The sequence below is a fragment of the Akanthomyces muscarius genome, chromosome 1, assembly GCF_028009165.1.
Source record: "Akanthomyces muscarius strain Ve6 chromosome 1, whole genome shotgun sequence".
Taxonomy (NCBI): Eukaryota; Fungi; Ascomycota; class Sordariomycetes; order Hypocreales; family Cordycipitaceae; genus Akanthomyces; species Akanthomyces muscarius.
In genome coordinates, this window is record NC_079241.1 from 3,563,542 (window position 1) to 3,587,492 (window position 23,951).

Sequence of the window (23,951 nt, forward strand, 5' to 3'; positions counted from 1 at the left end):
GTCGATACCCCATTTACAGCATTGGAGATTTTTTATTTGATTTTTTTTTAACTTTTTGGAGTAATTTCCAACGGAGCTTTTGGAGAGATGGTAATGGAGAAAAATTGTGCCAATTACTTTAATGGCCAACAGGACTTGACTCTTTTTACTTTTTCTTTTTTACTTTATCACGGAGACGAACGGCTTGAAGTTTTATATCCCTGAAGCAATGAGCTTCCTCGGGCGTGGTCTGCCAGGACCACTGCCTTTTTTATTTACTCTTCTACCACCTCGACTGCTTTCCTTTTGGGAAGCTGAGACGGTTGCCTTACGAATTATGTAGGAGCGAAGATGTTTCCAATTTTAGAATTAGTTTTTTTTCTTTCATGATGATGGTTGAGAAGATGGGAACAAATAAAATAAAAAAAACTTTTTAAAACAATATGTCCTTTCAACTTGTGCTTCCACGTCGTGCTCATTTTTCATACATCTCAATGCTGACTATAAATAGAGGGTATTTGCCACCGTCTTTTGATATAATCGCTGGGTATCATGCTCGTATTGTACAAAATGTCCTTTTCTCTCTCCCGGCTTCCCCTCCCCCTTTCCCATCTTCTCATCATCCCTTGACCCAGCCAGGCACCTCGTCCAAGTCGAAGCGCTCCTCGTACTGCCGGCTCTGGATGGCCTGCCAGACGTCGGGCCACCCCGCCAGCAGCGGGCTGCCCTTGGCCTTGGCGCCCATGATGGCGAAGCGCGCCTGGCCGTGGGCCACGAAGCCGTGCAGCAGCCCCTGCTGCACCAGCGCGGCGACGACCGTCTCGACGTGCTCGTACGTCACCTCGGCACCGCCCCAGACCATGCCCTCGTTGGGCCGCAGCCTGCGCGGGCCGCCGGGGGGCGGCGCGAGCGTCGAGAGCCCCGCGTCGACGACGCTGTTGGACACGGCGCGCAGGAGGAGCTTGTTCCCGTGCGGCGGCCGGTGGTGCGCCGAGCCGGGCCGCGACGGCAGCCACCCCTCGAGCCGGCGCTGCATGTACACGGCCAGCGTGTGCAGGTGCGCGAGGTCGAGCGTGGCGGCCTTGCGCGACGAGGCGGCATCCGCGGGCGGGACGTAGGTCAGGAGGAATGCGCGGCGGCTGAGCCCGCGCCAGAGCAGCGGCCGCAGGCGCGACGCCAGCGGCAGCAGCAGGCCCCTCTCGAGCAGCCAGGCCTCGTGCGCGGCGAGGTGCGCCTGGAAGGCGGCAAAGTTGCCGGCGGCGACGGCCTGGCACAGCGGGCGGAAGACGGGCGCGAGCGCGGCGGCGGCCTCGGGGCGGGCAAGCAGCGCGCGCGAGGGGAACCGCCCGAGCAGCATGTTGCTCGGGACCAGGTAGGCGAGGATGGTGGTGCGGTGGGCGCGGAAGCTCGCGGGCGTCTGCAGGTACGCGGCCTCGAGGCACAGCGCCGCGCGGCGGTAGTGGTGGTTGGCGAGGTTGAAGCGGCCGAGGTAGTAGAGAAAGGTGACGCGCTGCGCGGCCGGGTAGAGGGACAGCGGCGGCGAGATGCTGGCAATGTTGACAAAGATCATCTTGGCGAGGTGCGTCCGGCGGCAGGCAAAGAGCAGCTTGAGGACAAGGTTGGCAAACATGTAGACGCCGGTCCTCTTGCCCTCGGGCTTGCTGTGCCGGCCGCCGGAGGAGCGGTCGGTCAAGCAGGTGGTGAAGATTTTTTGAATAATTTCGGCAGAGGATTCCGCGACGGACTTGTCCTCGTCAAAGCCGCTGCCGCCGCGGGCGCGGAGCTGCCGGATGAGGTCTGGTCGACGGCTGAGCATCATGGTGAGACGGGCGAGAGTCTCGGAGAGGGACATGCTGGTTTGGAGCAGCATGGCGCCGTAGGAAGGGTGCGCAAAGGCCGTTGCGCAGGAGCTGGTTTTGTTGAGATGGTTAGCACGTCAAGAAACAAGAATGAAAAGAAGGAGAAGAAGATGATGAGATTGGCAAAAATGACAAGTGAAACTCACTTGACGAGACCGCTCAGCAGCTGATGCGCGCCCAGCAAATCGTCATAGTCAATGTCGCGCCAGAAGACGAGGTAGTCCTTGATAAACGACTGCAGGCCCGGCCACGCCGTCGCCTGGCCCTCGGGGACATCGTCGACGTCGTCCTGCGGGAGACACGCCTCGACGACCTTGTCGACGCTCGCCGGCGTGGCAAAGTGCGCGCGCAGCTGGGCGCCCAGGTTGTGGTACTGCGCGCCCGCGCTCGAGTCGACCTGCAGCCAGGACCGCAGCGCGTCGCCCTGCTGCTGCCGCACCTGCTCGCGGATCGCGCCTAGGAACTCCCGCACGAGCGACATTCTTGTCTGTTCCCTTTCTTCTCTCCCCGTCGAGGGGGTTCAATTGGGAGCGGCGGAGAAGAGGTGTGGTGATGATGATGAGAAGAGGGGTGTAATGGCTGGTGGATGGTGGTTGAAAGAGCTGTCGCTTGCAATTTGGCGCTGGCGCAGGCTGGGCGGAGCGGGTCGAGGCGCATCTGCCAAAAGTGTCACCCACCTGCTATTTGCTGTACAGACATGCCACGAACACTCACGGTTATCGACTCACTTGAAAGTATTAAAAATACATGAATTAATCAGAGCATTAGTTTCACCCACTGTCTATATCGTAAGATCAAATTTTTTTTCCTACCGAGTCTGCCACCAGCTGCTCAGGGTTAAAGTCAACGGTTCACCTTTTCGGGCGAACAGGCAATAGTAAGAAGACTGGACACTTTGGAGACTGAAAATAGATGCCAGATTACCTCGTCACTTGAAAATTAAATTATATAGTATATCAAAGCGAATAAACACCCGTGTGCTTTTTATTTTTTATTTTTTTAAAAAGCCATCAACGCCACACATCCAACAACAGCACCCGCCACGCCTGCACGGGCCGTCAACCCGGCAGCGGCACCCTGGCTGGGGGTCGGGCTCTTCGTGACGGTGCTCACAGCCGTAGTCGTGCCGTTGGTCGTCGGCGTCGTGGCGCTAGTAGCCGACGCGGAGCTAGGCGCAGTCGTTGTGTGCTCGCTCTTGGACGTGCTCGTGCTGGCGGAAGTAGTCGCCGCGCTCGTCATCGTCTTGGTGCTGGAGGAACTGCTGGTGGCAGACTCTGTGCTGGAAGCCGTCGACGACCCGGTGGTGCTGCCGCCGCTGCCTCCCTCATTCTTAATGGTAAAATGGTTGGACCACTGGTACACAGTCTCGTTCGAGCTGAGCTGGATCCGGAGGCCGTACGTCTTCTCGGAGCCGAGCGCCGAGTCCACGTTCCACTTGTACTTGAGGTCCGAGTTGTCAATCTTGGCTTTACAAAGGAGGAAATGGTTAGCGTGCATGTCCAGCGTTCAAAACTGCGCGGGTATCTGTGCTTTTAAACTTACTTGCGACGGTGTCTTTCAGGACAAGCGATTTGTCGTCCTTGCCGGCGTACACCTGGATGTCGACCTTGACGTCTCCGTACAGATCCTTGTTCTTGATGCTCCACGCAACGTCGACCGTGCTGCCGGCCTTGACAATCTGGTCCTTTTCGGGCTTGAAGATGGAGTCAAAGTCTCCGGTGGCCTCTGTAGTTGCCGACGCGGCGGCGCAGAATAGCCCGAGGGCGGCGAGGCTGAAACGCATGATGACTTTGTAGGGTGAGCCTTAGGTCGGTGGAAAGAATATTTGAAATCTTAAATCGTAGAAAAAGGAACCGACAGAAACGAAAACGGGGAACGGCGATGCTAAATATCTACAAGTACATAATAAGCCACTAAATTGCTGGGCACCGGGGCCCCGTCGCACCTCATAAGGCTGGCTGTTCGGCCAATTTAGCTGTGGTTCGCGCACCAGGCGACTACCTTTGTGGGAAGTGGACCGTTCCCGTTCGGTCCTGATTGGCGTATAAACGGAGCCCGGTTCTTTACGAAATTTGCCTGATGCAGAGCCTTGCGAACTAATGTGTTCGCTTGGCCATACCAATCCAAAATCGGTTCGATGCGCCGCTGAGCACCCCTGCAGCCTTGTCGGGGCGGGCTCTTCACGACTCACGTTTCCCACAGCCCACATGTGCTGTGGATGCTTTTGGAATGAGCCAAAGCTGATGTGGAAATGCCTTTTCAATATATAAGGGGCGGTGCATGTCTAATGGCTTGGCGTGCATCTCCCAGTTGCCGCAGCGGGCGGCATGACTCTTTTTGGGTTGCCAAGTTTCTTATGGGGTACTTTGCCCACTCGGAGCCTTGTTCGCTGCTCCACGTTCGCTGTTCCAACAGAGATGGCTGGAAATAGGTTCCTGTTTTGGGGGGGAGAGGTTTCCATGAGGATGGCAAAGGGATAACAAAAAAAGACGCTGGTGGTTGTTAGCTTCTATAAACAGAGGGTAATCTCGAAAAATAAGAAGAATTAGAGAAGTAGGGAAATAAGAAAAGTAAGAGAAATAGGAGAAAAGGAAAAATGGAAAACAGAATATTCAATCCATTCAAGCGGCGCCTTTTTTCGTCACCCACTTGGCCCACTTGCGGTGGATGGCGGCATGGCAGGCAGCATCTCGAGCAGCGTCTCGGCGATGATGAGCCCGCCGCCGACAGAGATACTGCCGAAGCACACACCGATCAGGCGCGGGCGCTGCCGATTTGGACGGGGAATTTGAGGCGGCAGGGTTCCTTTGGGGCTGTGATGCTATGAAAACTCGATAGAGGGCTGAAAATAGACACATTTCTGACTCTCGTACTAGATTGATCACAGAGCAGCAGAAGAAGAAAAATGTGCCATTGTCTGTCTATTTGCTGGAGCTGGCCTCACCAACAGTTGGCCTCTTGTTCGAGTCGGCTTCACCAGCAGTTGCCCCCTCATCTGAGCCGCCGCCTTCATCTCCAGTTGCATCTTTGACGACAATATCCGGGAAAAAGGCGCCCGGTGGCCAGCGCTTGCTGGAAACAGTAAAGCCAACCTTGGCCGGCGTACGACTCCCTGCGTCGCCAAATACAAACTTGTCCGAGAGCCATTTGCCGGTTAGAGCCGCGTGAGCAGTGGCATCGGCACCAAACAAAGTTGCGAGCGGCTTACCGCCTGGATCTCCAAGTCGTCGTCTTGGCATCGCCTTTGGCCTGTAGGCAAAATCACCAGCGACAACTTTGGGCGGCGCGTTACCGTCCAAAGCAGCTCTGCCGCTAGTCTTGCAAGTAGTGAGGCTGTCGTCCAGTGAGCCTTCCTGAGCGGCGCTGCTAGAGCTGCCAGATGCACTAAGAAGTATGAATGAAGTACATGGCGTTACGGAAGCTTCCTCTTTTTGAGCGTCAAGGCGCTGAGCTTCGGCGACAGCATCATCTCCGTCGGGTTCTTGTTCGGGATTTTCGACAGCTGTGTCCCAAGAATGACAGGAACTGGGCGACTGGCTGTGTAGACCGCGAGTTGACGGCGTGGGTGATGCAATGCTTTGAGTAGGTGTTTTCACTGCCGAGGCGCTTGCAGCTAGAGCTTCTGGCCGATTCAAGCTGGGACTCATACTCGAGTCTTGTGGGCTAGATGTAGCTTGTGAGGTTTCTGTGGTGTCTGTGCCAAGCTTGTCCGCATCGCTTCTAGAACTATCCGAGTCTGAAGCTGTACCCGATTTCGTGCCCTGGCCAGCTCTTTGAGAATTCCACGTAGGCGCATCTGGCATAACTTGATGCATACTCCTTTCTTTTTCAGTGCTCCCATGGGAACATTTGCATGCGCATAGATTCTGAATCTTGCTTTCCACCAGACTCTCCATTCTCTCCAGCAGCTTGTCATGGTCCGATACCACCATCTGCTGTAAAAGTAAACTGAAATGAACGGGGCTGATCAGGTTGCCAAAGTTGTTTGATTCAAACTCCATCTCTTTAAATTCTTTCCAGAGTCCATTGACCCTCGGCACCATTTCTCGGTAGCGTTCGATGTAAGGTTGTGCATGGAAAGAACCGGCAGGCCCATTCTCCTGAGAAAACACGTCTTTCCACTGATTGAGATGCAACGCGACGCTGGGCTTGAAGACACGCACTGCCCAGGTGTGAATATTGTCCACCAACATGTAGAGCTCAATGATGTCCTTGGCAACCTTCATGTCGCCTTCCCAAATAGCTCGCATTACCTATGTAGCTCTGTTAGCCAGTGGATTGCAGTGCTCGGATCTAGACAACTTACATAGGCATCATGGTGCGTCTTCGTCTTCGACAAGGTACTATCTTTTTTATAGTATGCGATCCAAACCGTGACTAGTGCACCAACCGCTGTTATGGTGGGAATTGGCGGGATGTGAGCTTGGTCAACCAATGGCGCATCATACTTGGCCAGCTGTCGCTGCAACTGCAAGGCACATGCTGCTGCGTTATTTGCTCGGCAGTAAACTGCTTCTTCTGAGGAGACACTGTCCGTGTTCTTACCCCCCTCTTCCAACTCGACGATGAGCCATGGGTAGCATGTTAGCTGAGGTGAGGTCAAGTCCCGCGGCTTCCCGTTGGAAAGCCCGCGCGTCCCAGGCTGTAATTGAGCATGGAAATGTAAATAATGCAAAGTGCTCCACGTAAAAGGCTCAGCCATACATGGTTGAGACTTTGGGTTCCAACGACTAGCTGAGAAAGCGACGTTGACAGACGAATTTTCTCTTGTATCATGGATTGGCAAATAGAAAGTGATATCGGGTTTGGGGCAATATGGTACCGTGAAGTGTTTTCGTGCCTCGCGGCTGTTAAAGGCTTCCCATGTGAGACCTTTTTCTCTAAAATCAAGTGTGAGCGTAGTTGTGCATTGACTGAAACATGATAACATACGCCACAATCGCGTCGTAGTAGAAATGACTTCGGTGTGATCTGTCGACACGGGACGTCAGTCAATGGTCTGTGTTATTGGCGATCAGCGAGCCCGGACATTCTAGATTTGTCTTCTACAGAGACCGTGCGCAAAGCTAGACGATCAAAGAAACCCTCTTCATAGAAACTTGACCAGCGCGGTTCTGCACAGCCAGGAGCACTCAGGTCAATTGCTTTTTGCTGGACAATGCGTGTTGTTTGCAGCAGCGGGTGATTGGGCTTTTCGCTCCACGCCATGTAGTTTGCTAAGGAAGAAGAGGTTTGGAAACCTGGCGCATCAAGCAACGGCCACGAGAAATCAAGAAGGGACTTGCGAACGCTGTCCACATGCGGTGGGAAGTCGCCGTCTTCAGCAGCTTTCTTGACATATACGAAGCCTTTCTCTGCAAGATCGGGGGCGTTCCACTGCATCGTCGGAGATGCGATAGTATATGATAAACAAGGCTAACTTCCCCTCGAGAGTTTGATTGTAGCGACAGCTTGGGAGAATGGAAGAAAGAAAGAAGGAAGGAAGGAAGGAAGAAGAGAGGGCGCAGCTGGTTGGTAAGCTCAGCGACTGTTCCCCTCACTTGAGGCACACCCCATCCATGTTCATGCCAGCCTTGTGTCCCCCGACCAATCATGCCCTGCTCCTACGCGCTCAGCAGAACGACCGCATACCAAGGACAGGATGCTAGACAGAAAAGCACCATGGTAGCGAATTTGGAATGCAAAACTCTCACGCTCTTCAGTTTCGATGGCTCGACTTTTGCGCATTATGTACCTCGTCTCTGCCATGGGGCGTTGAACGATGAGGCGGCGATTGACCAGGGCACACGGTGAATTTTGTTTTGAGGACTGCGCTGTGCTAAGTCGAATATTTGGTCGAGGGGTGTTTGATGATCTTATTCCATAAGCCCTCTCCCGACCTCTTCCCGCAGTATGCTACTTCAAGGTAGAGCCTCTGTTTGCTTGGTTTGCGCGTCATTACGGTACTTGCCGAGCTACTGGAACCAGAAACACTTGAATTATACATTGTACAAGGGTAATTGCCGTCCAGAGATCTCGCGGGCCGTGTGCTACTCGCAGGAGTTGGCCTTCCATCTGTAGTTGCGAAGGATGAATATGAATTCCCTGTTTGGCAAGAGCTCCCGGATGTGCTCTTAAGAATCGAGTTATAGCCATCAGGCCTTGCATATGGGTTCCGAGGACCCAATTGGCTTGTCGCATAGCTGCGTTTTCAAGTCTCAAGTCCTTCACTAGAGGCAGCAAGCTGGCGCAGATCCTGGCGATTATTCTGCGCTATTTTGCTGAGCGCACTAAGTGTCGTATTAATGCTCGCCATTTGCGACTGCATCATCGACCGATTTAGGTCAAACAAGTGCTGCGAAGCGACGGCGTTTGCCGGTCTGTTTATTGAGGGAAAGTCGCCCTTGTACGACGCCATGATGATGCTTCTGCAGGAACTTTGAAAGACATGGATTGAGCAAAATCGCGTAAAGGAATTTGGAGAGGATGGGATTGAGAGAAGGACATGTGGCAGCCCGAGGTTGTTGCTTATGCCCAGTTGCTTACAACCCTGTGCCTCGCGCTAGTAGATATGCACTGCCTCGTCGCATTTGAAGGGTACATCATCCTGATCTCGGAGCTGTAGAAATAATTGTACTTGGACAAGTGCCGAGGACAGAATGCTATCTTCTTTACTTTTGTTTCGATTCTCGTTGCTATATACTTCATTCTTCTAACAATCTTGCACATCCAAGTTTGACTCACAGCGGGTCTGCAGCTTGGGCTTCAAAATCCATATCTTATTCAAGTACAAGTGCTATGAAACCAACAAATACTCCAGCTACAGACAAATGCATTTTTTTCGTGATTCTTTTTTAATTTATTTGTTTATACAGACTCCACTCGCTGCACAACCATGGCAGTCGCAGCACCGCCGCCGTTGCAGATGGCGGCAACACCGTACTCGCCAGGCTTAAGCTGGTGAAGAAGGGTGGTCAGGATGCGAGATCCAGAGCTGCCCAGGGCGTGGCCGAGGGAGATGGCACCGCCGAGCGCATTGACCTTGGCGCCCTCGAGGCCGAGGATCTTCTGGTTGGCAAGTATGACTCCAGCGAAAGCCTCGTTGAACTCCCAGACAGCGACCTGGTCCTTGGTGATGCCGGCACGCTCCAGAGCAATGGGAACGGCCTTGGCGGGGGCGACGGGGAAATCAATAGGGGCCATGGCGGCGTCGGCGTAGCTGACAATTTTGGCGAGGACACGCGAGTCCTTGCCGTACTTCTCAGCAATGGAGCGGTTGCCGAGGACGAGAGCGCTGGCGCCGTCGTTGAGGGTGGAAGAGTTGGCGGCGGTGACAGAGCCAGTTCCGTCGCGGACAAAGGCAGGCTTCAGGGTGGGGACCTTTTCAAACTTGATGTCGTTGAAGCCCTCGTCGGTATCGATGATGGTCTCGCCCTTGCGGCCCTTGACAGTCACGGGGGCAATTTCTTCGGCAAAGGCCTTGTCGGCCCAGGCCTTCTGGGCGTTGCGGTAAGACTGGATGGCGTACTCGTCCTGCTGCTCGCGGGTAATGTTGTGCTTCTTGACGGTGTTCTCGCAGCAGTTGCCCATGTGGAACTGCTGGTAGACATCGGTGAGGCCGTCTTTGATCAGACCGTCCTCCATCTTGGCGTGGCCAAAGGCGGGGAGTCCGCTGGCGCGGTTGACGTAGTAAGGAACGCGGGACATGTTCTCCATGCCACCGGCAATCTGGGCCTCGGCAAGGCCCATCTGGATGTTCTGGGCGGCGAAGACGACAGCCTTGAGGCCGGAGGAGCAGACCTTGTTGATGGTGATGGCTTCGGTGGTCTCGGGCAGACCAGCAAAGATGGCGGCCTGACGGGCGGGGGCCTGGCCGACGTTGCCGCTCAGGACGTTGCCCATGTAGACATCGGTAATCTTGTCGGCGGGGACCTTGGACTTTTCCAGAGCAGACTTGATGGCGACGGCGCCGAGCTGGGGGGCGCTGACGTTGAGGAAAGAGCCGTTGAACTGGCAGACGAGTTAGAATGCGCCCCGTGCGGTGGGCGGAAAGCAGGGACGTACCTTGGCAGTGGGAGTTCTAGCGGCGCTCAGAATATAGGCATCCTGAATCTCCTTGCGGAGGACTGATCCCGTGGAGAACGAGCGGGCGCCAGCAGAGAGGTGCTGGGCCAGCATGTTCAGTCTGGCGGTTCTAAGCGGCGCGGCAGGCATTGTGACGGATGTATGCGACGCGACGGGTTATGGGGAAATCACAAAAGCTGGAGTGTTTAAAAAAAGGAGGACTGGGCAAAGAGGAGAGGAGAGGTGGGAGGGGTGTGGCGGCGCGCAATGCAGAATATATCGAACAACGTCAAAGGCCCGGAAGCAGGTGTTCGGTAAGAAGGGCGGCGCGGGTCGGTGCATGTCGGGCGACGTCGGCTTAGAGATGGGGCAAGCAAGCCAGTGTTTGGAGTTCCCCGGCTTTACTGGCAGTTTGGCGGCAGGCGGGCAAGCGGGACGCCTCCAGTGGCAGTGGCCTGTCTTTTCATGCTGCAGGCTTACTCTAGCAGCTTTGGCGGGTGGGGATTTGTCTGGTCTGTGGTGGCGGGCGGCTCGCCTCTGGCCTGCGATTGTGCTGCATTTCGTAACACCTACGATTGGACAAGATGGGCATTATGTATATCATGCATACAGCCATGCCAAACCATCATAAAAATATGGACAATTTCTACTCAGCTCAGACATTGTAATTTCACGTGGTACACGACTCGAGCTGCGGTGCAAACACGATTTCACGTGACGGCAGTACGGCGAGAGAACCCCAAGCATACGCCCTCCTCATTGGCCAGGCCCACCATCAGGGTGGCTCCAGATGCTGCCATAATCCAGAGGGCGACAAGCGGCGACTCTCGTGCCCAAAGGCGTTTGCCATCGCCTCATGCCCCAAGCAGCATCACCATCTCTCTTCAAATCTTTCTACCCAGGCCCCTACTTGGACCTTACTGCAGCTTCTCCCCATCGAGGCTGACATATCGTTCAATACCGCACACCCCTCGCGGCGTACTTGCTGCCCGCCCCTCCACGCACCGTCACAATGTCGACGGCCGCCAGACGCCGCTTAATGCGGGACTTCAAGGTGCGCGACTCCCAACTTGGCGCCTATCTGGCATCTTCTCACAGTGTTACAGCGCATGCAAACCGACCCGCCTGCTGGCGTCTCTGCTTCTCCGATACCCGACAATGTCATGACGTGGTTTGTATACCTGGCTCATGTAGAAGCGACGCCGGACATACCCTTGCTAACGCATATGGCGATTCGCAGGAACGCCGTGATCATCGGACCCGCAGATACACCGTTCGAGGATGGCACATTCCGTCTTGTGATGCAGTTTGAGGAACAGTATCCCAACAAGCCGCCGCAAGTCAAGTTTATCAGCCAAATGTTCCACCCCAACGTATACGCAACGGGCGAGCTGTGCCTGGATATCCTACAAAACAGGTGGAGTCCCACGTACGATGTTGCCGCAGTGCTGACGAGCATCCAAAGGTAAGAGAAGGACGGAAAGCATCCAGAATCGTGTCCTAACGCAGTCATAGTCTTCTTAATGATCCCAACACGGGCTCGCCAGCCAATGTCGAAGCATCGAACCTCTACAAGGACAACCGCAAAGAATACACAAAACGAGTCAGGGAAACGGTCGAGAAGAGCTGGGAGGACTAATAGCGCAAGGGAACACACTGCCGAGCAGACTCGCTCATTTTGCTAGTCCGATGTCGGCCATCTACAGCATATGGCCTGTGTTTGGAAGCGGTGCGTGGCAGCTTCACGCACGGTCGCCTGCTGCTGCACATTGCTCCTCGCAGGACCGAGGCGTTTTTATCTGGGCGTTTGGGCGTATGTGGACGTGGTTATACCATGGGTTATTATGCACTATTAAGCAAGTTCAGTCGTGCATTTGGATGTAGGACGAGCTCATCATAAATAGAAAAAAATTCATGAGTCGTTTTGAATCAACATGGGTGCCAGTTTTGATCAGATCGAATGGATAGATCAGGGGCTTAAAATGGTCGTGGATTTGACAAATGTTCACGAGCTCATGCACTGTTTGTGGATTTGCATCGATAAGTAGAATTGGCGAAAATGACGCCAAGATATATTCAAAGGAGCTGTGTATTTTTTAGTGAGCGAGTCGCAGGCACTCGTGTACTTGTCGTGCATGTGAGAGGGAGCTGTCTGATGCAACGCCAATGAGGGGCATTCTTATCAGAGGTATCAGGTACAAGACACTGTCAATAGCGTCTTTGCGGCCAAACGATGCGATGCCATTCCAGAGGCACAAGGTACCAAATAAATACAGGAGCAAATATTATGAATAGTGATCCGTTGTTGAATGTATATTTCCATTGCTGTTTTGACACTTTTTATTGATTTCACATTGTTTGCTTGGACCCGTCGATAGCATTGACAAGACCAGATTAGCTGCCAAGATGGCGCAAATCGCAGCCCACGCGCCCTGAAGTGGCTAGCTTCAGCGCCTGGAACTCTGCGTGCTTTGCTGAAGCCGCCGCCCATACCTGCTCGTGGTGGACGTGGCTGAAACGTGAGGCCTAGACGACACTCTTGTGCTGCTGTCAGGCATTGTCATCTTTCCCACAACTTGAACCTGTAATAACACGCTCCGGTATACCGCGCGTCGCAAGCAGCACCGAACAGGCTCCTTTGATTCAAATTTGCGCATTCACGTAATAATTTGCTTCCCCTTACAGCGCGAGCCCGCATCGTTGCGTCTTGACCGCCTATTGCGAGTCTATTTACCTGCCCGCTGTCGTCCCGCCGCGCCGCACCGAAGCGTGGCTGAAAGTACCCAAACAAGGTACCCGGTACCGTCGCCAGCTCAGGTACCTAGGTAGCTTGCCCGCATTGTTGGGGGGCTCTGTACCCGCTTCTTCGTCCACCACAAGCCGCTCCTCGCCCACGCGTGGCACAGCCTACGGAAACAATCCCCCTTTCGACCTCACCTGTCTTTTTTTGTTTCTCTAAATTGTTTCGCACACCTCACGGCCACGACTTGGCCCGGCTGCTATCATCATGTCCGCGGCAAACAGCATCAAGGTCGTCGCGCGCTTCCGTCCCCAGAACCGAATCGAACTCGATTCTGGGGGCAAGCCCATTGTCACCTTCCAGGGCGATGACACTTGCTCGCTTGACGTAGGTAGCACTGTCGAGACTTTCGCCTATTTGTCTCTGCTCGCACCATTTCGACCAAGGAAACTAACGCGACCATCATTTCTAGTCCAAGGAGGCGCAGGGCTCCTTCACGTTTGACCGAGTCTTCGACATGGACTGCCAGCAACAAGACATTTTCGACTTTTCGATCCGCCCCACGGTCGACGATATTCTCAACGGTTACAACGGCACTGTCTTCGCCTATGGCCAGACCGGTGCCGGTAAATCATACACCATGATGGGCACCAGCATCGATGACGAGTCTGGTCGCGGTGTCATTCCCCGCATCGTCGAGCAAATATTCGCCAGCATCATGTCCAGCCCCAGCACAATTGAGTACACAGTCCGTGTAAGCTACATGGAAATCTACATGGAGCGAATTCGAGATCTTTTGGCCCCCCAAAACGATAACCTCCCAGTCCACGAGGAGAAGAATCGCGGCGTCTACGTCAAGGGTCTGTTGGAAATCTACGTGTCAAGTGTCCAGGAAGTGTACGAGGTCATGAGACGCGGTGGAAACGCCCGTGCCGTCGCCGCCACGAACATGAACCAAGAGTCCTCACGATCGCATTCCATTTTTGTCATCACCATCACGCAAAAGAATGTCGAGACCGGGTCGGCGAAGAGCGGTCAGCTGTTCTTGGTCGATTTGGCGGGTAGCGAAAAGGTGGGGAAGACTGGCGCCAGCGGCCAGACACTCGAGGAAGCCAAAAAGATCAACAAGAGTCTGAGTGCTCTCGGCATGGTTATTAATGCCCTCACCGATGGAAAATCTTCTCACATTCCCTACCGTGACTCAAAACTGACCCGAATCTTGCAAGAATCTCTTGGCGGTAACAGTCGCACCACGCTCATCGTCAACTGTTCCCCCAGCAGCTACAACGATGCCGAGACGCTAGGTACCCTGCGATTTGGTACTAGAGCGAAGAGCATCAAGAACAAGGCCAAGGTCAATGCCGAGCTGAGCCCGGCGGAGCTCAAGGCGCTCCTAAAAAAGGCGCAGGGCCAGGTCACCAACTTTGAGTCGTACATTTCCAACCTCGAGAGTGAAATCCAGCAATGGCGTTCTGGAGAGGCGGTACCCAAGGACAGATGGGCCCTCCCGAGCTCCGACCCGGTCGCGAAGAAGCCCGCCGAGACGAAACAGCCGCAACGCCCCTCGACACCCTCACGCCTGTCTGCAGAGACCCGATCCGAGACGCCAATTCCTTCGGAGCGCGCCAGCACTCCCGTCATTGCTCTGGAGAAGGACGAGCGCGAAGAATTCCTCCGCCGCGAGAACGAGCTCCAAGATCAGCTGGCTGAAAGAGAGTCTCAGGCTACCACTGCTGAGAAGCTATTGCGTGAGACTAAGGAGGAGATGGCTTTCCTCAAAGAGCACGACAGCAAAACTGGCAAGGAGAATGAGCGTCTTACTACCGAAGTCAACGAGTTCAAGATGCAGCTCGAGCGTCTGAACTTTGAGAGCAAGGAGGCCCAGATCACCATGGATGCGCTCAAGGAGGCCAATTCGGAACTCACCACTGAGCTTGACGAGGTCAAGCAGCAGCTTCTCGACGTTAAAATGAGCGCCAAGGAGAACGGCGTCGCCTTTGATGAGAAGGAGAAGAGGAAGGCCGAAAAGATGGCCAAGATGATGGCCGGCTTTGATCTCGGCGGCGATGTCTTCAGCGAAAACGAAAAGCAAATTGCGCAAGCCATCAAGCACATTGAAACTCTGCATGAGCACAGCAAGATTGGCGACAACATTGCTCCCGAGGAGTTCGAGGCGCTTAGGACCAAGATGGTTGAGACGCAAGGCATCGTACGACAGGCTGAGCTATCCATGTACAGCGTCCCGGCCAGCGATATGGACTCGCGCCGCCGTCACGAGCTTGAAGTTCGCCTAGAAGGTCTTCAGCAGGAGTATGAGGACGTGCTAACCAAGAACTTGAGCGAGGCCGACGTTGAGGAGGTCAAGGCTCGCCTTGAGAGTGCTTTTGCCGGCCGACAAAATGCCGAGATTCAGCTGGTGGAGGATCTCAAGACTGAGGCCGCACAAAAAGCCACGGAAAACTCGCGGATGAAGACGCTGATTGAGGAACTCCAGCACCGCGTCAAGTCGGGCGGTGCTGCGCCTACGGCCAATGGCAAGACGGTCCAGCAGCAGATTGCCGAGTTTGACAACATGAAGAAGAGCCTAATGAGAGATTTGCAGAACCGCTGCGAGCGTGTAGTGGAGCTGGAAATTTCTCTGGATGAGACTCGCGAGCAGTACAACAATGTTTTACGATCATCAAACAACCGTGCCCAGCAGAAGAAGATGGCCTTCTTGGAGCGTAATCTGGAGCAGCTGACACAAGTTCAGCGCCAGCTTGTCGAACAGAATTCGGCATTGAAGAAGGAGGTTGCAATTGCGGAGCGCAAGCTGATTGCTCGCAACGAGCGCATCCAGAGCCTCGAGAGCCTGCTACAAGACAGCCAAGAAAAGATGGCCGCCGCCAACCACAAGTATGCATACCCCACGTCTACGACTCGCTATCAGATTACTAACATCATTACCTTTCAGGTTCGAAGTACAACTCAACTCGGTCAAGGAGCGTCTCGAGGCAGCCAAGGCCGGCAGCACCCGTGGACTCAACTCGGGCGGTGGCGGCTTCAGCTTCTCTAACGCTGGTAGCCGCATTGCCAAGCCCCTTCGCGGCGGCGGTGGCGATGGCCCTGTCGTGCCCACGATTCAAAACATTCAGCAGGCGGATGGCGCTGTCAGCAACAAGCGCGGGAGCTGGTTCTTCAACAAGTCATAAACGGCCATGACCGCGACTACAAGCCCGCCCCTTCAAACAAAAGAGATGACGACGACTACGACGAATGCAATAATGAAACGGGGCTCTTTTTCCTATTTTCCGATTACAAGGCGTCACGATGAGAAAAAGAAATGATTCTTTTCTTTTTGGTTTTTAATAATTGGTTTGACAACAGTTGTCTGGCCACAGGTTCTCCTCTGGCATCTCTCCCTCCTCCCGCAACGTCCTATTTCTACAGGCCCACCCGAGCACAAAAACAGGGGCCGACGTTGTCAAACGACCAAGAGCCTTTTCATGTTATAGATGATGGTAGAATATATCATACCCGAGGGCTGAATGCCTCATGTCGGCGTGGAGATATCGATTTTGTAGCAGCTTATTATAACATTCTGACCTTTTTATATACCTTTTTCTTTTTTTACTCGACGTTGTTGTCTCTTGCCTGCCTTGGCTGAATAACTGTGGGTGGCTCAGTCTGTGTTTTTTATTCTTTGTGCAATGGGAAAGTGATGGCCGGGGAACTCATGTGAACAAGGGGAAAATGACGCATCGAGAATATGCAGGAGGGGAATGAAAATTAAAGTCCCAAAATACTCAATTCCCGTACGCAGGCAAAGAGTGATTCATCAAGCACTAGCTAATCCAGATTCAAAGGCGAAGAGTGTTGCCATTCGCACACATTGAGTGCCAATTTCACTAGCGATGATTTGCACATAGACAAGGTCTTCTTAATTCCACCAAGAATGACCCTCCTATTCTGACTGCTTCATAGATAATAATGGCGATGATAGCAATTTACATTATTTCGAGATTATGTGTGAAATACAAAAGAAGAGCTGAAAAGACATGTCTTGTAGCATTAGAATATCACAAGGATGGAAAGAAGTCATGGCGCGAGGCTATGAGTACTTTGATTTATGTGTAGTGCTCTAATAGTAGAATCGAATACGAAGCTGTGCGGGCGGCAATATGCAAAAACAGATGTGTAGAGATGGAATGCTGCTGCCATCAAGTTGCTTCGAACCTGCCGCATCTCACCTCTAATCCACGGATGCAACATGTCATTATGGCTTACAGCTCATCACCACCGTCGCCCGAGGTCTTCTGGACCATGAGGAGGAACTCGGGGATAGCAACGGCGACAATGAGGGCGTAGACGCCCATTGTAACGAGGAAGGCCTTGATGTATAGCGTAATGAGGCGGCGCCAGCCTGCGCGGCTGAAAGTCGACCAAGCCTCGCGGATGGTAGCGTATCCACGGCCACCAGCGACCGCGGGCTCGACCTTGCCCTGGAAGGAGCGGTCAAAGGGGATGATGGCGTCGTCCTCGACGGGGAGCAGCGAGGCCTGGACACGGACGAGGATTACGTGCGTGGGGATGACGAGGGCGATGCCCACAAAGGCCGAGACGACGGCAATGACGACAACCTTGGCCATGTCGGCGCCGGTGACGTCGCTGACGTCGGTGCGGCCGCCGTCCTTGAGCTCGGGGACGTTGACGCCGAGCAGCGCGAAGAGCGCGGCGGGCACCCAGCGGACAAACTCGAGCGCGACCCAGTTGAGCAGGATGGGCCGCCAGGTGGCGTCGAAGGCGCGCTTGAAGGGCGGGAGGCGGCGAAAGTGCGAGACGCCGGGGACGGGGTGCGTCATGACGATGTGGACCCAGGCGGCGGAGAACTGGACGAGGGTGAGGGCGGCGAGGAGGGTGGCGAGCGGGGTGAAGGCGAGGCCGAGGGCCTGCGTGAAGAGCTCGACGAGGACGAGCGTCATGAGGTACTGGATGGCGTAGAAGAGGATGCCGCGAAAGAAGCCGCGGACGCCGGCGACGGCGTGCAGCAGGCGCGTGACGGCGCGCAGGGACGAGGTGACGGTCTGGGGCGCGCCGCCGGTCGGGCGGGCGGAGCGGCCGGCGGCGTGCTCCTCGTCGTCGGCGGCGGAGAGGGGGGCGTAGGCGGGCGGGTTCTCGTCCTCGATCATGGAGAAGATGGGGTAGATGGTGCTGACGGTGTATTCAGCCTGCGTGTGTCTGGTGGTTAGCGGTTGTTTGCGACAAGGCGGCGGCGGCCGTGGCAGTGCGGAAAAGAACTCACGAAGAAGAGAAGAGGCACAAAGATGACGAGGTCGATGAGGATGACCCAGAGCGACCATGGCGGCAGCTCATAGTTGATGGTGCCATCCTCGACGGAGCGCCGGAAGAGGGGGACAGTGGTGGCGAGCATCGCAGCGTCCTCTCGTGTCTTGGTTGTGTGTTTGAATGATGCCTTCAGTTAAGAGGATCGGTTCGTGGGAAGCGGGAAAAAAAAAGAAAAAGAGTTATATGATGAAAGAGAAAAGAAGATCCGTCTGATGATGATGGAGAGTGATCGACGATGAAGAGAGAAACGGGATGGTGCACAGGCAGCAGCGGGAGGGTGGGGGGACTGATGATATATATGAGGTTTCCTAGCGTGGTGAGTGGCGCAGCCGGACAGCTGCAGCCTTGTTCTGTTTCGGCACTCTGGCGCAATCTTGGGCGCCAAGGAAGGATTAAAAGGGTGGCCGGACGGCGACGGATTTACGGCTTTGTTTCAGTGGATTGGATTTGCTTGATTGCGTGGTTCGAGGTGGAGAGCGTACCCGTGCTGTTGCCTTGTCTTGCATCGGGTTGAATTTAGTAGACGCTAATGCTCGTAATGTAGCGACAAAGTCAGCCCGAAAAGTGGCCAACATGGGCCGCGCAACACAGCTACGTCACTTTTCTGTCTGCCCTCGACGACAGGCAGCTTATTAGCTTGCCACTCACCACTGTGTCCGCGCCGCGGTAATGGGTGTAAGTGGCCGATCGACAGGCTCGCTGACAGCTTTGAAGCTCCTTCATCAGCCCTATCTCGCTTTACTTTTCAAGCATTTTTACTCGATTCAATTTCATTTCCCAACAAAGATTAGCTTCGAATCATGTCGGATTCAGCACTTGATGCATATATTGTTATTATTCAACGGAGAAGCCTCACGTAACATCTCAAGCCATCCTAAAGATGATATTCAAAATCAGGCGCCCGGTCGCCAGTTCGAACCCGACGACGATCCTCTGCCCCCGTCAAATAATTCTCCTTTTGCCGGTTCTGCTGGCGGAGGTACAGCCACTTCGCAACAATGATTATCTGTGAGGCCCCCAACGCGGCGACAGAAAAGATGTTGCCCAGCTTGTACGGTGCGCTGCGGTAGATCTGGCCCGCCACAACGCCGGCCGAGTTGCCAATGCTGAGCTGCATGCCAATCGCCGTCGCGCGACGATAGTGCGGGGCCACATTGACATTCAGCCAGGTCAGGTTCAAGCCCGGCCCATTGTACACTGAGACGGCGCACAGGAAGGTGCCCAGAAACTTGACCCCGTTGTGGGCGGAGCAGATGATGAGGACGTACCCGACGATGCCCGGTAGGTTGGTCAGCCAGAGCAAGGGGCCGCGGATGCAGTAACGGTCCGATATGTAGGCCGCGGTCAGAAATGCGAGGCCGCCGAAGATATAGACCGGTATACTCAGGTACTGTGCTTGGATGACAGTGTAGCCCATGCTGACAATGATGGACGGAAGAAAGGTGCTAAAGCCGTAAAGAAGAATGTCTTGGCAGAACTGGATTGCTCCGCTACAAATGAGTTAGCATCAGCTTCCCAAGGTAGTTCATGGCCTCTCGCGGCCCAAATGCACATCCATACCTCAGGTATAGTTTCGGGTCTTTCAGCCCAATGCGGATTTCCTCCCAGCTAAACTCTTCACTGCCCATGTACTGCGCTCGCTGAACGGCCCTGACCCTCATGATGCGCTTCTCCTCCTCGGTGAGAAAGTACGCGTTGGACGGGTCATTCGGCAGGCCAAACCAGATGAGCGGCGCCACGAGCATCGAGAAGAGGCCCTCGATAATGTACACCCACCGCCAGCCCGCCAAGCCCGAGATGCCGTCCATCTTGAGCAGGCAGTAGGCCAAGAGGCCGCCAAACGCGCCCGCAATGGCCGTGCAGACAAACAGGTACGACACGCGGATCGCCTGCTCCTGGCGCTTGTACACCATGGTCAGGTACAGGTTCAGCGCCGGAAACAGGCCCGCCTCGCAGGCGCCCAGGATGAGCCGCACGGCGTAGAGGCCCGCCACGTTGTGGATGAAGCCCGTGAAGATGGTGCACAGCGACCAGACGACGCACAGGCTGGTGAGGAGGATGCGCGGCGTCATCCACTTCATCATGATGCTCCACGGCGGCTCGAACGCGACGTACGTGGCGTAGAAGATGGACACGGCCGTCGAGAACTCTTTGGGCGATGCGCCAATGTCCTCGGGCATGCCGGCGACCTTGACGTTGCCAATGTTGGAACGGTCGAGGAAGCAGGTGAGGTAGACAAACATGATGATGGGGACGAAATACATGTCAAGCTTGCGCAGCAATTTTCGTTCGGTTTTGGCGTCGATGGTCTCGACACAGCTCTCGTTGGCGTCGGCATGCGTGTTGCTGCCGCGTCTGTGCATCACAGACAGGTCCTCCTTCTCCAGGCAGGCATCTGTAGTTGGAGTTGCCATGGCGAGCTTGCGACTCTATGAAGACTTGAAACAAAAAAATACCAATCACTTCCGATGCTCTTTCATGTAAAAAAGTAAAAGTCGAAGCGGGATATAAAACAGAAGTGGAAGAACAGCCGTTGAGATGAAGAGGATCCAGGCGAGACTTGTATAGTTACCCCATGGGGTAGGGTGCTTCTGGCAACTCCCGCTCTTGATAAGAGCCAGCGTCCATTTGCAGGGGAAAAGCGATGCAGGCACGCCACGCCAATGTAAATTTAGCCCCCCGGATCGTCTCGCTAGGCCAATAAATTGAATCAATGTGGACCGCTGCAACCCCGTTCTGGGTCACTGGCGTCGGAGTGCTTCGCCGACGGGTACAAGTCCGCCCGTCGACGGCGTCTGTGCGGTGCCTTGGGGCACAACGATCAGTGAAACGGGCGAATGATGTGCGGCGCTGACCGCATATCGCGGGGGGAGGACTCAGCCGCGTTATCAAGGCTGTAAAGATATGATGGTAGCTAGTGACCTAGCATGGGGACGGGGCAAGAAAGAAGCTTCTTTCGGTAGTTGGACAAGTGAAGGGACGACGCAGAGAGGAGAAAATTGAGAAGAAATGGGAAAATTACAGGAGAAGAATAGATAGAGCGAAGGAAAGCAGGAAGAAGAGAAATATTATTCAAGACATTTATGCTACAGGTCATGAGATCGTATCTAGCTGCATATTCCTCGCTTGGCCCACTCCCTTCTTGCACGGCATTACTTCTCGATCCCGATGCTATACCATCGCATACTCTCTCAACAGCTCAACAGCTCAGCGTCTCTACACCCGAGTGAGTTGTTGATAGACTAGCAAGTCTACTCTCCACCATCACTGGTGTTGGGCCGCGTGCGGCTGTGAAACCCCCAAGTCCAGATCCAAGTCCATGGTCGGGTACGCAAAGCCCTCCTCCCACAGCCCAAAGTCCATCCCCGACGTACCGGCCTCGTCGTAGAACGGCTCCGACAGCGTCTGGATGTCCATGGCGGGGAATCTCGGCGGATACGCGCTGCCCATGTCCGAAACTGCGTGCTGCTGCCCGGGATCGCCAAGCGACGCCGACGCCGCTGCCAGAAACGCCGACGGGTCGGCCGGTGGCGCGAGGAAAAGCGCAGCGTTGGGCTGCGGCGTCGAGTCAACGGGGACGCGATAGTAGTCGCTCTCCGGCATGACCGTCGCTAAGAGACGGACCAGGACCTCGTAGCGCGCACCGATATGAGTGTTTCCCCGCTCCGACATGGTGCGGAGGAGCTCTAGACCAGTCTTCATGGCGGACATGTTGACCGTGCTTGTGGGAAAGGCCGCGCAGACCATGACAAGGATAATGGTGGCTGAGAATATGTGCTCCCCGTCCATGTAGCCATAGGTGGCTGTCTTCATGTCAGATTTGCGGGGGTTCGCCGAGAGTTTTGATGCGGTGTAAACTTACCGACGAGGTCTTTTGTGGCTGCAATCACCATGATGTTGATGCTGTCCAGCGCGGCACCGATGCACATTTCAATGACCCTTACCGTCGTCTGTGACAGCCCCGTCTTCCAATCCGTTTCTTTGATCAGAGCCCCGGGGCTCTTCCGGATCAAGACGAGCCTCTCCTTCACAACATGGAAAAGAAGTGGACGGATTGTCATGTTGATGCACTGGTAGTAATGGGCCAGGGTGCTCACACTCTCCCGCCCTATAATCAGGCGATCAGGATCAAAGCGCAGACCATATGGGAGCTCGCTATCCCAATTCGAAAGGTCGATCAAAATCCTCTGAACTGAAGCCATCAAAGTCTTGCCCGACTTTAGTTCCGCCCTGTTTGTCTTGTGGTATATCTTTTTGTGTATCTCGCCAAGGATTCTGGATAATTTGGTGTATTGTCTCAGCACGATGGCCGGACAGTACTCCGGCTCCGAGGGCAGTCGAGATGGCAGCCGTACGCCAATATCCTCGTCTTGTATCGTGATTGGATTCCCCGACTTTACAGACAGGATGCGATCCAGGCTATAGACCGACCACCATGTTCTTCGTCTGTGCTCCCTCGCGGCCTCTTCTATCAGAATCGCCTGAGGCACCGGGCTCGATGTGGCGGAAATGCCCTCAACCTCGTGATGGAGCCCGAGAGAGATGGCCATTCTAAGAGCGCGCCCGATGAACTGGAATGCTGCATCTCGCCTGTTCATGTTCTGCAAAAAATACCCTGCCAATGCCAGCGTTTCAACGCACAGCAGGGACCCGTCCTCGTGCGTCTCCGGCAGCAGGCTCAGAGCTTCCGAAAAGTATGTGAACCCAGGCGGTCCTCTGAAGTCTACCCATTGATTTACAGAGTACATCTGGCCGAATCCGAGAATGAGAAGCAGTTTTGCATAATGAAGGCAGTCTTCCCGATCCGTCGCGTCTGGGAGGCCGCTGTATGCCTTGAACAAAGATTTCTCGAATTCTTGTTTGGACTCGGTGAAGGCAAAGATGGGTCCAATAAAGCTATACTGGGCAGCAAAAAAGCGTCGCGCAACGTGTAATGGGGGCAGCCGCAGATGGGGGCTGAAGGCTCGCTTTCTTGACGGTAGCGTCACAGGCTCGCAAAGATTAGGGTCATTATTTAGGCTGTCGTGCTCGTCGCCGAGACCAGTGACCTGGCTCACATTTCGAAGAAAAGTGTCGGACGATGCTGGTCCCTGAAAGCCTGTCATTTCATTTTAGCCAAAAGAGCGAATGTGCACGCTCGACCCAGTCTCAGCTTCGTACGTACTCGTTGATGGGCGATTGAGACGGAGGTGAGTAAAAGACTCGAACAAGGGCTCGGCGTCTTCGAAGTCGTCATCTTCCTCTTCATCGAGGTTGTTGATGCCACTTTCTATGGGAGCACGCGGGGTTGCCTGTTGTCCAGTGTTTTCTTTCGGTAAAATGTCAGCAGATTGTTTGTCCGCATGGCTGTACGGTGGCAAGCACTGACTATCAAGCGTTTTCGCCTTACGTTCGAGGTCTCTCAAGTATCTTGAGGTGGGTAAGTCGAGTGAGATGCTAGCAGAATGAAAGGACTCACGCTTCATTCACTAATATTTTTCGAGCGCCCTCATAAGTACACACCAGTCCGCTGTCGCGACATCGCGAACATGTTGGCTTGTCCTTTGAACAATACGACCGACGCTGCCGGCAATTCAAGCAGCTAAGAAATTTTCATTAGCGATGCAGTTGACATTACCACACCACAGAAGTCTTGGCACGCACGCGACTGGCCTCAGTGTCCCTGACTCTGAGGCGGGTGAAGCTTTGGTTGACATTCCGCGGTGTTTCGCGCATTACCCCACGTCCGAGAGTGCTTGCATCTGCAAAATCGGAGATACCCCACGGATGAGACGAGGGTAGGTTGTGGTTCTTGCACATGATGAGGTTGTCTTTGCGAGATGAGGCCCTGCTGGGGTCGATCGGGGACCCATACCTAGGTGAGGGGCGCGACAGTTGATGCGCCCAACGCCACCAGCGGTTGTTCAACTCCGTCAACCTTATCGACCCTCCGTTCAGTCAGTCAGCACGTTCGCTGGCAGCATCCGCCCCCGACTACGGACTTGAACCTCCGTTGCATTTATACG

At 54.5% G+C, this 23,951-nt stretch overlaps 9 protein-coding genes across 9 annotated transcripts; 2 read left to right on the top strand and 7 right to left on the bottom strand.

Moving 5' to 3' along the window:
• Positions 1-598: 598 nt before the first annotated feature.
• On the bottom strand, positions 599-2,319 carry LMH87_006185 (uncharacterized protein; the record flags this gene model as incomplete). Its single annotated transcript, XM_056204031.1, has 2 exons — positions 599-1,889; positions 1,985-2,319. The coding sequence occupies 2 exons, from the start codon at positions 2,317-2,319 to the stop codon at positions 599-601; spliced, it is 1,626 nt and encodes a 541-aa protein (XP_056059428.1).
• A 518-nt stretch (positions 2,320-2,837) lies between these two features.
• Positions 2,838-3,621, bottom strand: LMH87_006186 (uncharacterized protein; the record flags this gene model as incomplete). Its single annotated transcript, XM_056204032.1, has 2 exons — positions 2,838-3,304; positions 3,381-3,621. 2 exons carry the CDS (start codon positions 3,619-3,621, stop codon positions 2,838-2,840), a joined length of 708 nt encoding a protein of 235 aa, XP_056059429.1.
• Positions 3,622-4,759: 1,138 nt separating this feature from the next.
• Positions 4,760-7,220, bottom strand: LMH87_006187 (uncharacterized protein; the record flags this gene model as incomplete). The annotated part of the gene is made up of 6 exons (XM_056204033.1): positions 4,760-6,091; positions 6,145-6,306; positions 6,596-6,604; positions 6,661-6,718; positions 6,771-6,809; positions 6,868-7,220. The coding sequence occupies 6 exons, from the start codon at positions 7,218-7,220 to the stop codon at positions 4,760-4,762; spliced, it is 1,953 nt and encodes a 650-aa protein (XP_056059430.1).
• Positions 7,221-8,684: 1,464 nt separating this feature from the next.
• Positions 8,685-10,031, bottom strand: LMH87_006188 (uncharacterized protein; the record flags this gene model as incomplete). Its single annotated transcript, XM_056204034.1, has 2 exons — positions 8,685-9,827; positions 9,882-10,031. The coding sequence occupies 2 exons, from the start codon at positions 10,029-10,031 to the stop codon at positions 8,685-8,687; spliced, it is 1,293 nt and encodes a 430-aa protein (XP_056059431.1).
• Positions 10,032-10,893: 862 nt separating this feature from the next.
• On the top strand, positions 10,894-11,520 carry LMH87_006189 (uncharacterized protein; the record flags this gene model as incomplete). Its single annotated transcript, XM_056204035.1, has 4 exons — positions 10,894-10,935; positions 10,988-11,052; positions 11,122-11,346; positions 11,397-11,520. The coding sequence occupies 4 exons, from the start codon at positions 10,894-10,896 to the stop codon at positions 11,518-11,520; spliced, it is 456 nt and encodes a 151-aa protein (XP_056059432.1).
• A 1,368-nt stretch (positions 11,521-12,888) lies between these two features.
• LMH87_006190 (uncharacterized protein) lies at positions 12,889-15,812 on the top strand (the record flags this gene model as incomplete). Its single annotated transcript, XM_056204036.1, has 3 exons — positions 12,889-13,008; positions 13,094-15,516; positions 15,575-15,812. The coding sequence occupies 3 exons, from the start codon at positions 12,889-12,891 to the stop codon at positions 15,810-15,812; spliced, it is 2,781 nt and encodes a 926-aa protein (XP_056059433.1).
• A 1,071-nt stretch (positions 15,813-16,883) lies between these two features.
• On the bottom strand, positions 16,884-18,031 carry LMH87_006191 (uncharacterized protein; the record flags this gene model as incomplete). The annotated part of the gene is made up of 2 exons (XM_056204037.1): positions 16,884-17,828; positions 17,903-18,031. 2 exons carry the CDS (start codon positions 18,029-18,031, stop codon positions 16,884-16,886), a joined length of 1,074 nt encoding a protein of 357 aa, XP_056059434.1.
• A 789-nt stretch (positions 18,032-18,820) lies between these two features.
• Positions 18,821-20,360, bottom strand: LMH87_006192 (uncharacterized protein; the record flags this gene model as incomplete). The annotated part of the gene is made up of 2 exons (XM_056204039.1): positions 18,821-19,436; positions 19,507-20,360. The coding sequence occupies 2 exons, from the start codon at positions 20,358-20,360 to the stop codon at positions 18,821-18,823; spliced, it is 1,470 nt and encodes a 489-aa protein (XP_056059435.1).
• Positions 20,361-21,210: 850 nt separating this feature from the next.
• LMH87_006193 (uncharacterized protein) lies at positions 21,211-23,642 on the bottom strand (the record flags this gene model as incomplete). The annotated part of the gene is made up of 6 exons (XM_056204040.1): positions 21,211-21,749; positions 21,809-23,044; positions 23,111-23,254; positions 23,315-23,355; positions 23,405-23,527; positions 23,590-23,642. 6 exons carry the CDS (start codon positions 23,640-23,642, stop codon positions 21,211-21,213), a joined length of 2,136 nt encoding a protein of 711 aa, XP_056059436.1.
• Positions 23,643-23,951: the final 309 nt, after the last annotated feature.